This window comes from Dasypus novemcinctus, chromosome 8 (genome assembly GCF_030445035.2).
Source record: "Dasypus novemcinctus isolate mDasNov1 chromosome 8, mDasNov1.1.hap2, whole genome shotgun sequence".
Taxonomy (NCBI): Eukaryota; Metazoa; Chordata; class Mammalia; order Cingulata; family Dasypodidae; genus Dasypus; species Dasypus novemcinctus.
In genome coordinates this window covers 115,252,748-115,269,468 of record NC_080680.1, presented here as the reverse complement: position 1 = coordinate 115,269,468, position 16,721 = coordinate 115,252,748, and the positions used below count along the sequence as shown (strand labels likewise).

Genomic DNA, 16,721 nt, shown 5'->3' with positions numbered 1-16,721 from the left:
ATCAAGTGACAAAAAATTTCTTGCAAATTGAATGTACATTGACTTATCTCATTATCATTATTTATCAGCCACCTTTAACTTAACATCCTGGTATGGGGAATGTTAGAATGCTACTGCTATTGTTGCTGATAAATATTTTCCTCTTCTCTTAATCTCTGAACTCTGAATACCTGGCTGGTGCCTGTTGTTTTATTTCTGGTATCATCTTGTTATTGGGACAAAGTCATTTGGATGAAAAGTGTTGGGACCTTTTTTCTGCTTAGATATATACTTACAGTATGTTTTTCTAGCATTGTTAGTAGGGGAACTAGAAGGAGACTTTTTAAAAACTTGTAATTGCCTGGTAAATTTAAATTGTCAGTGTCGTGAGAGCAGGAATTTAGCTATTTAGGTTCAGAAAAATTATTTCTAGTTATTGTATATTCAAGTGTCCTATTATATTACCCTAGCGTTTAGTTAATGCAATTAACTAACTAGCTCCCCTTAGGTCCTTTTCTCTCCTCTCTGCCCTCTTCCTCTCCTCAGAGGTCAGGTATGTTGGAAAATAGAGCTCTTAAAATAAATGACTTTTGAAAAACATTGTTAATAGCAGTTGTACTCAAAATTATCCTACTAAATTGACTTTTTAGAAATTATCTTACCATCATCATCATTTCTAGTTATGCTTTCCCTAAAGATAGAGTTGTAAGGGCATTTGAAAAGTCCTGAAAAATGTTCTACACCTTAATGTTCAAAATTCATGTTTGAGAACCTAGTTTAAATGTTTCTTATTAGTGCATTGTATGGGCTAAATCTGCAGTAATATTTGATTGCCAGTTTTCATGCATTCATTCAGTAAAATTTGAGTGACTATACTGTGCTAGATTTTGGATATATAGTAGTGAACAAACCAACTCCTGCTCTCATGGATTTCACATTTTAACAGAGAGTAATTTGGAAGAAATGCGAAAGGAGAAAATGATATCCTTTTACCAAAAATTAGACTTATAAGGGAAAGGCAGGATAAGCAAAATATATATTAATAAAATATGTAACTGATTTAAGAATAAAGTTAATATAAGCACTGTACCGGCTGTACATAATACATAGGTGAATTGAGGTAGGAAACAGTTCGTTTGAAGGTGGTTTGAAGAGTTCTATGCAAGGAAAAGCTTACTTGATAAAGAGTACAGAGGGTATTACAGGTAAGAGACAATTCATTTGTTAAAATAATCAAAGATCAAACTCCATGAGAGTCTAATAATCTTCTTGAAGTAAAGCCAGTGCTAAACTGGAAGAGAGCTATAATATAATTCATATCAAGACATTGAGTCTTGATCTTTAGGATCAAGATGTCCTTAACTCAAGATGGCTGAGATTTTCAGAATTAGGTATTCTTTACCCATTGTGGATTTTTGTTTAAAATATGTCTTTAGACTTCTAAAAGAAGTGTGATATTCTTTTTATATCAGAACTTATTTTCTGACAGCCTCATGGAGAGACATGTCAGTCCTACAGAACTCCCTCCTCTTACCACAGGCTGCATTTTCATTGGCCATATAGACAATTGAATTTAGATCCATATTTGTTGATTAAGTTCTCAGTAATACATAATCAGCTCATATAAACTTATTTAAACTCTTTTTGTCTTGATTGGAGTCAGGTAAACTCTTTCCTCCTTGGACTTTGTGAATCTCAATTACAATGATAAAGGAAATCATGATTCTTTTTTCCCCCACCGATCTGATTCATAGAAGTCTTCCATTAAAACTGTATTTGGGCTCTTTTTAAATGGAATGACTTTACTCTGATTTTTTTGACCAAATGATTCAACATTAGTTAATTAAAATCAATGGACAATTCAAAATATTGAGAAAATGGAAGAAACTGAGTTCTAAATACTGTTAGGAAGTGATGATGGCAAGGACCTTACTTTGGCGCCTAATTTTTTCTAGTGATTTCCTTGGTTGGTTTTCCTCCTTTATCTTACGTTCTAAAAGTAATCATGTGTAATTCTTAATATTTTTCTTCCCTTCCTTAATATCACAAAAATTTTGACAATCTTTTTTATAGGAACAATGATTCAGCTAAGATCAAGAGAAATTGAGGGAAAAATAGAGGATTTGTAAAATAAGACTGTTGAGTCATTGAAACATAAGCTTAGTGAACTCAGTGTTCATTCTTGAGGGTCTTCTTTCTTGTGCTGTGATTCAAAGAAAAAGCAGCAGTGTTAAAGCTGAATGGAAACTCAAACCATTAAAGCTTTCCTGGAATAGTTTAAAAGGCAGATATAGAAAAGCATCACACCTTGGGCCACTGATGGCATTTCCTCCTTTGGTTCAAGGTAGTAGAGCACCTCTCTTCCTTTGGGCTTACAAATTTGATAGCTTGGTTTTGATCTTATATTTTAATAATTCCTCTGAAGAATTGGCATATTAATGCTCTTTAAATTGTGTTCCTCCCTGTCTTACTTTTCCCCCTTTGACTTCAAAGAACATCATAGCATTTTCCTAAAGTGAGATTTATTGAACTCCTTTACTATTAGTAGTTCTTTGGAATGTATTCTTTATTTTTCTTGGTATTTTTGTCTTTAGTACTACATTGACTTTGTTTGCTTCATTGGCCCTATATGTAGACCATTCTTGCCATTTTGTTTTTAATAATTTTTCTTAAACTTTCCATAAAACTCATCTATAAATGGTATATTTCAAATGGTGGTTTGTAATTCTTATTTGTAACTCAAATAGGCATACTTGTAGGAGGAGCATTATTTTTATGAAATTGTGTTTAGGTTCTTCGAATAATACATGTAAACCTGTTTTAACTCAAAAAATGGCCTGGCTAGTCTACTTTCCAAAATAAAATAATAGAACACAATGAAACCAATAAAATGGAGCTGTGGTTTATCTTTCATGCTGCTCTTCAAGGGAACAAGTACATTTGAATATGGAATAAATAGATATTAAATATTCTGAAGAAGAAGTTTAGATGCATTTAAGAGCTTAGTAGTGGGTCTCTTTCTTTGTTTAAATGTATATCACTAACAGTCTTTTCAGGTGACTGGGTGTGGTTTTAGAACTGCAGTTAATACAGAATGAGCGAACTGAATAATAAAGATAGGGTTAGCTGAAGTTAATATGTGAACAGTGAAGACAGAGTACCTCGCTGTAACAGTTGCCATCTTTTGCTCATCTTTATTCCTTTTGAAATCCAGGTACATATATTTGTGAATCCTGTGGTATCAAGTCTTGGACACTCTAAAATAGCGTTTATAGTAGTAACAGTGCTTGAGTAATGTGATTAATGGAGTACTACAATTGGGTTCAACTGAATGGACCTGTACTTGGATCCACAAGCTTCAACTGAAATAGTTAAATATCAACTTGAAATTTAGTCTTCTTTATAGAGGATGTTGTCTGCAGATTGATTATTTTCATATTTTAATTTAAATTGTAGATGGTTTTCTGACTACCCTGATTGAGAAGAGTCTTTAAGTAAATTTATTCCCAGCTTTTCATAATTGCTTTATTTTCTTTTGTTTTAAATAATGAGTATATCTTTATCTGTGTGCAGTTAAGCAATTTTGGACAAATTATGGAAAGATGTTATGAACAAAGTAGCAAGATAATTAAAATTTGTTATGCATATGACTGGTGATGTTTACCTTTGTAGCTCTCTAAATATTTTTAGTTCAGTTATTGCTGTTAATTGATTATAAGTTCATTATTATACATTTTTAAGATTCTGATAGTTTTATAAAACTTTATTTTAATATTTTAATATTTTTTTTCTAGAATCAGCTTAGTCAGTGTAATAATGCCCTAGAGAACTCAGAAGAACTGTTAGAATTTGCAACACGATCACTAGATGTAAAGGAACCTGAAGAATTTTCAAAGGTACAAAAAAAAACCTTTTTACTTTAAAAGGAAAGTATTGTTTTTTTAAAAAATGGTGTTTTCTTCTTTAATTCTGGATTTATTCAGTCATTTCTAGTACTAAAAAAAGGCTTGAGGTTTCTTATTAAGTAAAATGCTAGCTATTTGTTTATTCCAAGGCATACTCTTAGAATTATATATCTTTGGGATCATGAACAAATTAATTCAGTTTAGTTTTGCTTTAATACTACTAATTCAGATGAGTTAAACTGTTTTCCTTTTCGGTTACTGCCCTATTGGTAATTTAAGGTTCTTGTGTACTGAAGCCAAATGATATATTTATTATATGATAAACAGTTTGTGACTAAGGAAAGAAGGTTGATATTGCTATTTACATACTTAAAAATCTAGATTTTTATTCCTTTCTATGAACTAATTGGAAAAATATATCACTTGATGCATATGAGCATTTTAACTGAAAGTTGTTATTAGAGACAAATGCCACACCACTTAGCTGATGTAATTATTTGGATTATTTATTAAAAGATAAAAATCTAGATTCTTGTTTAATAGGTGTTTTTGGTTTAAAAATGTGAAGAGTTCAGCAAGAACCCTACTAATTTTTAATTTGACCCTGTTGTTTAAGAGATTCTGGATTCTAGATTCAAATTTACTTTAAATAAGATTGTATTTAAATGATGACCAGCTTATCCATTCAAATTCAGAGAGTGTAGAATATTAAAAAAATGATGTGAAAAGAGTAGAAAACAAAGCTATACAATTAGCAGTGTAATTGTCTTAATAGACATCCCATCTTTGTGCACTATGTAGTGAACTGTATTCATTTTAGAAAGGTGTCTTTATAATCCACTGTGTCTACCTAATTTTTTCATTTGATGATTTTTTTTTGAACTTGAAGATAGAAAAAACTTCCATGAGAATATGTTTGCTAGCTTACGTATTAGTAAGATGTAGTGAACAAAATGTAATGTACATCATTTACATTTTGAAATTAAACTTTAAAAATTTATTCCCTCTTTTAATAAAATGAATAAATATAAAAATTCCCTTGGTATAGGCCATTGAACTAACCAGTTTCTAAATTTGCAAGTGGATTGTAAGAAGTTTACCATTAACTTTGTTGAATTTATTATATAAAGGAATTATGAGAGAACTGTATCATACTTTAAAAAATACTTTCTGAGTATGATATGCCTTTTATCCAGAGGTCATTTATGTGATACTTCACATATGTGGGACCCAGCCAAGAAACATGCAGAAAACAAAAGGTGCCACAGTTGTCAAAGTCAGTGTAAAGCAGGAGTTAATATCCTTTATTCATAACAGTTTCACAGGATCTATTGATTCTTTTATATGAATCCTAATTTTTCCACGTGTTTCTTCTTTTTTTTTTTTTTAATACATTTTTATTAGAAAAGTTGTGAATTTACAAAACAATCATGCCCATGGGTGAAATTCCTCCACCACCACACTACATTGTTGTGGAACATTTGTTATAAATTATGAGATACTATCAGACTTACCACTAACTATAGTCAATAGTGTACATTTGGCATATTTTTCCATAACCCCCTATTATTTACACAGTACATCTTTGGCATTGATGCAAGAATATTACAGTATTGCTGTTGATTATAGTCCATAGGTTACATTGTGTTTTTCTCATGCTTCTCCACATTCTTACCACCCTGCAATAGTGTACATTTGTTCTAGTTCATAGAAGGACATTTTTGTCTTTGTACTGTTAACCACAATTCTCATTCACCTCTGGGATCACTATGTTATTCAGTCCCTAGATTATTCTATAGCTTTCTTTCAATAGACATTTACATCCCTAGACTACTTTTCAACTACAATCCCATTTATAAACTAGCTGTGTTAGTTCTACTCACTATGTGTTACCATCAACTCTGTCCATTTCTAAACTTTAACAGTCATGTTAATTAAAACTTCTACATACATTAAGCATCATTACCCCTTCTCAGCCCTTCTTTTATCTCCTAATAACCTATATTGTAGGTTTTAATTCCATGCATTTATTCTTTGTACTTAGTTCATATTAGTGAGACCATGCAATATTTATCCTTTTGTGTCTGGCTTGTTTCACTTAGCATATTTATTGTCTTTAAGGTTCGTCCATGTTATCATATGTACCCCAATTCCATTTCTTCTTATAGCAGCATAATATTCCATTGTATGTATATGCCATATTTAGGATCTGTTGATTGTTAATTTGTACATGGTACTACTAAATTTTTGTGTTCCCTAGTTGTCAACAGATTGCCCTGCTAGTGGAATGAGTAGGGCAACTGTTAATGGCAGGCATAAACATAGTTGCAAAAATTAACAGCTAACAGCCTGAGAGTAAAGAAGAAGATAGGGAAATTATAAAATGTAGACATAAGTACTCAAAAATGACTTGAATCTGGTTGCATTTTAATGGGAGCTGATGCTAGAAAAAACTGTGGTAAAAGCTAATTTCTCCCAAGTTTCTCTTTGTGTTAACATTTTCAGAACCCTTTTCCCCCCTTTCTCTTAAATGCTGTCTTTTTCTCCTCTTTGTTCTTTCTACTTTTTTCTGTCAAAACTTTTTCCCAGCTGATTGTAAATTGGAATAGTTTAATAAATCACATTTTGGTTTAAATAGCTTTTCTTAATGTGCCACTCTGCTTCTTCCATCCTGTTTTGTTCTAGCCTTTTGGCACCTTACAGTTATGCCTTGTAGCTTAAATCATCTGGAGATGACATGAAATTAATTAATTCTGAGCCAGGAATCTTCAAGAAAAATGCTTAACTGAGCTGCTTGTAGTTATTTTCTTAATATATCAAAATAGAGTCCAGATAATCGTTTGATTCCAAGTCAAAAACTAAGTTCACTTTCTAGCCAGCTGCTTAACCACAGGCTTGCTGGCAAAATAGGGAGAGATGACTTTGAAGGTTAATTATTATTATTATTTTTTAAACTTTGTTGATCTTTTTAAAAATTTTTTTCTTTCCCCTTCTCCCCTCCCAGTTTTGTCTGTTCTCTGTGTCTATTTGCTGCATGTTCTTTGTCTACTTCTGTTGTCAGCGGCACGGGAATCTTTTTGTTGCATCATCTTGTGTGTCAGCTCTCCATGTATGTGGTGCCATTCCTGGACAGGCTGCACTTTCTTTCGCGCTGGGCGGCTCTCCTTACGGGGCGCGCTACTTCCACGTGGATCTCCCCTATGCGGGGACACCCCTCCGTGTCAGGGCACTCCTTGTGTGCATCAGCGCTGCGTGTGGGCCAGCTCCACATGGGTCAGGGAGACCTGGGGTTTGAACGGTGGACCTCCCATGTGGTAGGTGGACGCCCTAACCACTGGGCCAAGTCCGCATCCCTGAAGGTTATTATTATACTAGCAGAATATTGTTAGATACCTGAAAAAAAAAAAAAAGAAATCCTTTTAAGGATTACTGTTGGTGAATATCCCATATTAAAGTGCTTAAATCAGATTAATATGAGTAGCTTATGGGGACAAAAAATTTAACAGGCTAAAATCCAGGCTGTGAACCTTTTCAGTCTTCACTATCTTCCAAAAGAGTGTTTGAAGTACTGATATTTACATTATATTGTTACAGTACTTCAGGATGAGAATTGAATGTGATGTTGTACCATTTACCAGCCTTAAATTATTTGGAGTAAATAAGTGAAAATACCACAAATGGAAAGGCTTTTAGAACATACAGTTTGTTTTTTTCTTTTCAAACCCATTTTGATTTTAGAACATACAGTTAAAAAAAATATTATAAGTTTGATTAATAAATAGTAAATATATGCAGAAAGATCACTAGTAATGGGGTCCAGATCATAAACTTTTATTAAAGACAAGCACCCGAACCCCTCCCCATCAAAAGCTGGCCTGTAGAACATTGCTTGGACTCTTTGCCGAAGTTAATATTTCTACTCCCACTCTGAATTTAGACCTTGAGTTCTTCCTACGAAAAGAGCGTCTGTTGAACAGTTTCCATGTCATCTTAACTAACCAGCCTCATCGCAGTCACCTACTTCCCAGACTAAAAGGGAGGGCATGATTGCCTACCCAAGAGTGCCTACAAAGGAATAAAAAGCATTTGATCACAGATGAAGAAAAAGTGGGTTTGGTGTATTTCCCACTTCTGACCCACAGTTACTCACCATTGGAATATTGTTCAGTGAGTGCCAAGTTCTGACCACTTGGAGGGGTGAACCAGTGGAGGGCTTGAAATTCCCTGAGTACTTTCAAGGGAGCAGAAGTATCAGTAGAAGCTCCTTGTGTGGGTCAAAGTCAGGAGTGCTGGGAGAGAAGGAGCCCTTCAACAAAAGAGTGAATGTTTCAGTTATGAAGGCCATTTAAAAGCCAATCTAAATATTCATTAAGTGTGGCTCAAACTAAAACTTTCATCTTTCTTTCATTTGTGGGTGTTTGTCTTAGAAAAATGCAGTCTTCTACTGTTAAAATGTACTTACTTGTAAAGCACAGTACTCTATTTCAAAGTTTGAGTTATTTACTATGGTTTTGCAAAAAAATTCTTTTAAATGGTAATGGTTTTTGGAAGAATAGTTCTTTTCAGAAACAGATAAATATATCTATAGAAAAGATAAAACTTCCAATATATCTGATCACCTGGTGTGCAATTTTATTTTGAAGACTGTTGTTCTAGTCTAAAGGAAAATACAATTTTAAGACTATACCTTTCTCCCTCTCTCTAAGTTCCCTTCATTCTCCAAGTCATTTCTTAATATTATTTTGGGGGAGGGATCAGGGTAGAAGTCTCAACTCTGTATTGTAAAAATTATTTACAAGTATTAAGTGTTTGCCCCTTAATTATTTCAGATTATCTCAGGAGACATGACATAATTGTCTGTCCCAAATCTAATAGGAAAAAACTGATGTTTAAAACAGTATGAATGTAGACAAAACTTGAAGAGTTTCTTAATGTTGTGTGATCTTTCAATTTTTAACTGGAAATTCTGTTAGGCTCTACTGAAAATCAAAATAAAGATAAATTTTCCCAGATAAATGCCATTTCTAACATCTGGCTTTTGCCATAGTCATCATTTTAACAGTCTTAGTGTACTAAGACTAATGATCTTTCTTAGTAAGGATCATTTAGGAACAGAATTATTCTTTTGCTGCTGTTCATGAGTGCTCCAGTTATAACTAACTGTAGCTTTGCTGCTTGTTCCTCCACTTCAGCCTGTATTGCAAAGAATTCAAATTGCTAAAATTTTTAATTTATTGAAACATTCGGTTAATTAAGATAATCTCCCTCACATTTCAGAGTCAACAGATAATTTTAAAATTCAGTATTTACAGATAAGGTGGCTTACTTATTACAAATAAGATGGGTTTAGGGCTTCAGGATCTCCTACGGCTCATTTTATATTAATAGATGGAGTAGCAGAGTCTTGCAAAGGTAAGGGACCTTAAACATTGGTTTCATGCTCCTTAATTTTTGCTCATAAGTTTTAAATTTTTTAGTGATGGGGAAGAAATGTGAAAATCTCAAATTTTATTCTGTTTAGGTAAATTCATTGAGTACAGTAAGCAAGATTTAAAGCTTCCTTATTTTATTATTACTCCCATTTTAAATGTGTTGAGAAAAAACTGTTGGATTAGCTATGTCATAAATGTAATTATTTTTGAGTACTTTTCCTCTAATATCTTTTTTTTTAAAGCAGAAAGATGAGGCTATTTCAAAGAAATATGAAAACAATAAGGTGCTTAAAATCTTGAAAGTGCTTGGTAAATTCACCGAAGAAAAGTTTGTATATCTACTCACTGCAGGTCTAAAAGGAAAGACTGGGAAAGGATCTGGTATTAACTTCATTATATCCAATTGGTAATTATGGAGGCACATTTGTAGTTGTTCTTACATTGTATTCTTGTTGTACTTCTACTTAAGGAAGTTTGGTGTCAGGTGACATATTCCTGTGATGAGTAAGATAAAGGAGCAGCCTTATAAGATTTATCTTAAAAACAAATAACAGAGATGGAGGAAGGAAATGAGGGAGAAAGGAGCCTTCTCTCATAGAGTAGAGAGAAATAAATTGTTGGCCAACAGGATTTCAGTAGAAGATCTAAATGGTGATGGTGAGCAAAGTAATGTGACTAATGCTTAGCGGAGGCTTTCCAGTGATATACAGTACCATAACCTAAGTTAGAGATTTAATCATTCACCGAGGGCTCTTCATAACTCAATAAGCAGAGTTATGTAGATGAAAATAATTGTGTTGGCTACTAAATCTGGGGATCAGTTGGTACCTCTTAAACAGAGATATTTAATTGGCAAAATGAACCACTCTGAAATTGAAACTTAAAAGGAATTAAGCTAAATAGCAATGTGTATCTTTTGGACAGCTTTCTGCTTTGGTGGAAGAAATTCCAGAAAAAAATTAAGTAATGTTTTCCATTTTAAGTCTTTTCTTGAATTTGGTCCCTTTTAGAGAAATAAGATTTTCAGAACTCAAGACTCTCTACCCTCTTATTATTGCACAGAATAAATTCTTCAGTTCCTTTGGCATTTGATAAAATTTGAACTTAACAAAAGAGGATGTACAGGGTCTTTCGTTTCACCAGTCGGATATATTATGTTATGTCTAAATACACGGGACATTGGTGTTCCCTAAATCTGTGGCTTTCCATCTCTTCCTATTCTGGTTCTTCACAAATGACTTGGTGCACGAAGTCATACTCTGTAAGTATTGCTTGTGCACATATGCACACACACACACACAAAGTAAAAATGGCAACACTAGACACAAAATCGAACACTCATGGACAGTTTAAAAAAAATGCTCTTCTTTTTTTTTTAAGATTTATTTTATTTATTTCTCTTCCCTCTCCCCTCTTCCCCCCCCCCCCCCCCGTTGTCTGCTCTCTGTGTCCACTTGCATTCTCTTCATGTGGCACTGAAAAACTGTGTTGCTTTTTTTGTTGTTGTGTCATCTTGCTGAGTCAGCTTTTTGTGTGTGTGGTGCCACTTGTGAGCAGGCTGTGCTTTTTTCAAGTGGGGTGGCTTTCCTTGTGGGGCACACTCCTTGCTTGTGGGGCACCCCTACATGGGGGACACCCCTGTGTGGCTTGCCACTCCTTGCATGTGGCAGCCCTGCGTGTGGGCAAGCTCACCACATGAGTCATGAGGCCCCTGGGTATTGAACCCTGGACCCTCCATATGGTAGGCAGATGCTCTATCAGTTTAGCCACAACCACTTCCCAATAATGCTGTTTTTATTATTGAGTTATTTGAGGATGATTGGAAGTAACATTCCTCTACCAAAGTAAAGGATTAAAGAATAAAGCTGATAGAAGACCAAATACTGATAAAATGATGTTGAAGATTATGACTTATATCAATGGGCAAGCTTCCTAATACTGAACCCCAGAATTAGACAGACTTACTTACTCAGGTAATGGCAACACTGGGCTGGCTAACTTGGGTCTCTGTGATAAGAGGGGCCTGTTTCAGTGAAATTGAAAAGGAAAGAGCATAATAGATAGCTATGGACTCTGTGGGCAAGCAAGCCACCAAAAGAAAGAGGGAAGTTACCAAGCTATTCCTTTCTATTTGTTCTTTTCAGACCCATAATCAGGTAAGTCCTAGCCACCTTCCCAGGAGAACTGAGGGAGTAGAGAGAGGCTAAGGGATTAATGCTGGTGGTACTTCCTCCATATGTAAGGACACTTCAGGAGCAAAGAAGAGTCTCTTCTCCTCTCTTAACACCTTGTAATTTGGTTTGTAATTCTAATTCTAATTGCAGGAATTTAAAAAAATCAATGTAACTGACCCTTGTATTTTTTCAAAGACTTATTTTTTTATTACTCTCCCCTTCCCTGCCCTTCCTCTTCCCCCTCCCCCACCCCGTTGTCTGCTCTCTGTGTCCATTCACTGTGGGTTCTTCTGTGTCCACTTGTATCCTTGTCAGTGGCACCAGGAATCTGTGTCTCTTTTTGTTGCGTCATCTTGCTGCATCAGCTCTCCGTGTGTGCGGTGCCACTCCTGGGCAGGCTGCACTTTTTTCGCACTGGGTGGCTCTCCTTACGGAGTACACTCCTTGCACGTGGGGCTCCCCTATGCGGGGGACACCCCTGCGTGGCACGGCACTCCCTGCGCACATCAGCCCTGAGCATGGGCCAGCTTCACCATACAGGTCAGGAAGCGTCAGCTTCCCTAATTGACCCTTTTAACATGTCTTATCCCTGGTATCAAAATAATTTGTGGCACATATTCTAGATGCCACAGAATTGGGTTGTTTGCTATAAAAATAGAGAGCTTGGAAAGAATCTTTAGAAATATTATTGGCCAAAATCCCTTAATAAAGAAAGAGAATGGTTAATATGCAAGGTCATAGAATTGATTAATGGTAGTGCTGGAACTCATCTAATCAGTTCTGTTCTTTTCTAATGAAAGATTCTCAGACCAAAATACTTTGGAAAGGGTATGTAAAATGACAACAACAAGTAGGAACAACAAGAGAGGCCACAGAAACATTGATATTATATCTCCTTAATGTCCAACTGAATTTAATAATTATTAGATGTTGCTGTGTGCCAAGCATTATGTTAGGCAGTGGGCATGGAGTGTTGAGCAAAACGGCCAAGGTCTATAGCCACTGCACTGACAACTATGCTGGTCACTGTGGGGCAGGAACCTTTTTTGGAATGTAATACTGTATGTTAAGTTATACCATATGTAAATATATGGGACAACAGTTTTTGTATTTTTTTCCATGATTATTCATTTGTCTCTACAGCACCAAGTAACAGCCATGTCTCCTTCCTAAAGTTGTGCTACGTTCTTAAAAAAAGAGACATATGCTATGTATATTATTATGTTTAGGGTGGCAACTTCTATGAGGTCTTCTGAGGATAAGACCCCATTGCTAAACATATTTCTCCAGTTTCTCCCTGTCTTAATTTTTCCCGTTGCAATTTCATTCTTCGGGTTAAAGGACTGTGGAATTGAAGCCTAGTTTTATAAGTCATCAGGGAAGCTCTCAGAATACAGAGTTCTTGTTCTGTGAACATAAATAGAGAAAACTTCGAGCAGCCATTATGAAATTGTGAAAGAGATCTCTGAAGAGAAATTGGAGAGCAAATTTGAAATATATAAGAAAAACATAAGGATGCACAGAAATGTGTACCCCTTGAAGGACGTTTATTGTTCTAGTTAAAGTGCCAGATTGAGAGGAAGTGGTGAAGGTTTGCTTTGATGATAATCATAAGGTAAGAAAAACCATTTATAGTCACCTGAAATTTGTTTTGAAGTGTTAACTTTTCCTCTATTTAAGGTGATTTGTATGGGGTCTGGGCTTTTTACTATAGTTCTAATATCACATCATACAAGCTTTTATATGAACTATAAACATTTCCTGTTTTGACACGTTCTGGTGAACATGAACTAATAATCTATGCAAGGTTTATATCCTAACTTTTCTTGCATGTCACTGCCATTGAAACTTGCATGAAAAGCACTAACTGCCTTCTTTCTCTTCTCCCTGACTTGCTCCAAGGCTGCCAGACAGATCAAGGATAGGTATGGTATAAAACCTACATTTTTATTTAAGTATTGATATTGACGTCAGAAATGAAATTCAAAAACAGTTTTTATTAGAATCTCATTGGTTAAGATGAAAATACCTAATAGCAAAGTATAAGAAAAATAGGTCCTTTGCATGTCTTCTTGGACTAAACAATTATGCAGAATAGTTTTTAGAAACATAGTTGTAGAAAATTGTGTATATACCAAAGAATTTCATTTCTGATATAATATAGTTTTAGTTTTAGTACAGTTCTTAGTTACCTGTAATAATGGATGGGTACCATTTTGAATGATTAAAAAAATGTCTATATTCTTGGAATGCACATCTTGTTCTTAAGTTTAATTATGAGCATGTCTTATTTTTCTAGAAGTCACAGCATTTTGAATAGTCCTCAAGAGCTAAAGCTCTCCTACTTCACTGCTCTCCTATTTAACATCTTTGTATTCTCATTCCATTCTGTTCCTGGTGCCACCTCTTTCTATTTCTAATGCCACTATCTAGTTTATACCCTATGGGAAGAGAAAATGAAAGAAAATGATTAAAGGTTTTGGCTTGAAAGGCCTTCGCATTGGTAAAACCAGGATTAAGAAAGGGAGTTAAGTACTTGCTGTTATGAACCCCCCCAAAGGGCTAAAGGAGCCGCTGGCAACATTTGGAATTGATTACAACAGAAGGAATGTTTTTAATCTGTTTGGTCAGTCACTGATACTTGACTGTACTGAGACTGTCATTTAAAGTTTCTTCATCTGAGGATTTTGAGATTCTCTGATAGGCACAGCCCTTCATTGCACCACTCAGAATCCAAGATTAATTTATTCTCCATCAGATAACTCATGAAATTATTCATTATGGATTGGGTGAAAACCAGCGTCTCTATTGTTTGATCATAGCTGAAACTCCAAATCTGCATTTCTCTTGTGGTCTTTTATTTGAATGGAGGAAAGATTCACATGATATTCATAGCATTCTTAGCACAAATATTAATTTTTATATCAGGGAGTGGTTAAAAGACATGGTTCATTCTTATAAATCCCGAAAGTAGAAGGAGATTATGAGATTTTGAAGGTGAAAAGTATTAGTTGTGTGAGGAATGGAGGCTACATGGTTCATTTTGTGGATGAGGTAGGTTTGGGTTTATACTACTTGTTTTAGCCACCTATTCCCCTAAATCTTGCTCAGGTTCCTGATTTTCTGGATGAGAAAGTCACTTCCAAATCAGGCTTTATGTTTTCAAAGACTTTCCAAGAGACCTTACAAAATCTTTTCCTGTTCCTCTCCTAAGGATATATATGACTCTGTGCTTCCCAGAATCTCTACCTTTGAGGTCTTTCTCTTTGTCCCAACTCATTAATAAGAATTTAATTTTATGAGCCATTTTCATGATTTAATATATTCTTCATTGAGCCTCGGCTTCTTTGCCTCTTGTTTGAAGCCAGCTTCTTGCCTTGATCTCATCAGTATTCAGATAATCTCAGGAGTCAGGATTCCTGTAATCTGTTAGAGCAAACTCCATTTTTAGTTTATTATTTTCACGGTCTTACTTTTGGGGGAAAGCAACCCCCAAAATTTTACTTTCTGCCTAAGAAATATTTCTGGATCTCAGCTTAATTATGGACCAGTTCTTTTTTTTTTTTTTTTTTAACGTGAATTTTAGCTTCTTAGTGTTCAAGGTCCTCTGATCTAGTTTTCAATTCCTATCCTAGGAAGCAAGTTTCTAGAATCCCATCATTGCCATTTTACAGTATAAAACAATTTAAACATATAGTCATTGGGAAACAGATGTGACTCAACCAATTGGGCTCCTATCTGCCATATAGGAGGTCCAGGGTTTGATGCCCAGGGCCTCCTGGTGAAGGCAAGCTGGCCCACACAGCACGCTGGCCCATGCAGAGTGCCAGCCCATACAGGAATGCTGCCCCGTGCAGGAGTGCTGGCCGATATGGAGAGCTGGCACAGCAAGACAACGCAACAAGAGACACAGAGGAGAGAAAATAAGAAGATGTGGCAGAACAAGGAGTTGAGGTGGCGCAAGAGAAGGTCCCAGGATCGGTTCCTGGAGCCACCTAATGAGAATACAAGCAGACATAGAAGAAGACACAGTGAATGGGAGTGTGGCGGGGGGGGGGGGGGGGGGGGGGAGAAATAAATAAAAAATAAATCTTTAAAAAAACAAAACAAAATGTAGTCATAATAAAATAATTGTTTTTATCAAGGGAAAGAGGGTATGAGGACAGAGGGTATTTTAAGGAAGAGAGTATAACATTCCTGAGCAGAGAATCAAAAATATAAAATGAAAGTATGTGAACTCAGTGTTTATCATTTGCTGTGACAAAAGTTATACTGGAGTGTATTAGTCAGCCAAAAGGGGTCCTGATGCAAAGTACCAGGAATCTTTTGGCTTTTATCAGGGGTCTTTATTTGGAGTAGAAGCTTACAATCACAAGGCCATAGAGAGTAAGTTACTTCCCTCACCAAAGTCTGTTACCATGTGTTGGAGCAAGATGGCTGCCAGTCTCTGTGACAGTTTAGCCTTCCTCTTCCTCTTAAGGCTCCATGGTCTCAGCTTCTTCCAGTCTTGGCTGTAGGCTGGCATAAGGCTCATCTGTCTTCTCAGGGCTCATCTCTTTCCAGGCTCAGCTACTCTGCTTTTCCCACAAGGTCAGGTGTAAACTATCAGGCAAACATCTTGGCTCTCTCTCCCAGCGTGTGTGTCCACCCACCAAAGGGGCAGGGACTCAAAGCCCTAATCTTAATTTAATCAAGTAAAAGTGAAACCTTTGAATTTAATACAATCAAAGGGTATCATACTCAGAGGAGCAGGCCAGTTTACAAATGTAATATTTCTTTACGAAATTCATCAATAATATCAAACTGCCACAAAAAGTAGGAGGGAAAAGTAAAGACAGATATGAGAAGGCAATATGTGGGAAATTTCTAAAACTAAAAATCATGGAATACACTTCAGGGTACTTAGTAATATTGTAATATGATTAGTTGAGATATGGTGTGGGAGTTTTGGTTCTTGAAAGAGAAGGGAGAGCCATATTAATTAGGTAGGGTCAAGGACGGGAAAAGTATTCATGCGTTCTGCAGTCACTTTCTCTTTGCAAAAATAAAACTTGGTGGAAGGGATCCTTGTATTTAGTTTATCCTGTTAGAAATAAACCAAGAAAGTCAAGATGAACGAAAACACTGAAACCACAAGGATCCTGTAGTGTAGCATATACATATGTAGTATTTTTTTTGTCTTTATTAATTTTTTTTAATATTACATTAAAAAAATATTAGGTCCCTGTATA

General features: G+C 35.4%; 1 protein-coding gene across 3 annotated transcripts in view; it reads left to right on the top strand.

The window, feature by feature from the left end:
• FSD1L (fibronectin type III and SPRY domain containing 1 like) overlaps positions 1–16,721 on the top strand; it is a 73,161-nt gene that overhangs the window by 19,321 nt on the left and 37,119 nt on the right. For all 3 annotated transcript variants that reach the window (XM_004462341.5, XM_004462340.5, XM_058302581.2), the window contains exons 4-5: positions 3,774–3,875; positions 13,393–13,415. In XM_004462341.5, coding sequence (XP_004462398.1) covers positions 3,774–3,875; positions 13,393–13,415 — 125 coding nt within the window. The remainder of the gene's footprint in view (positions 1–3,773; positions 3,876–13,392; positions 13,416–16,721) is intronic.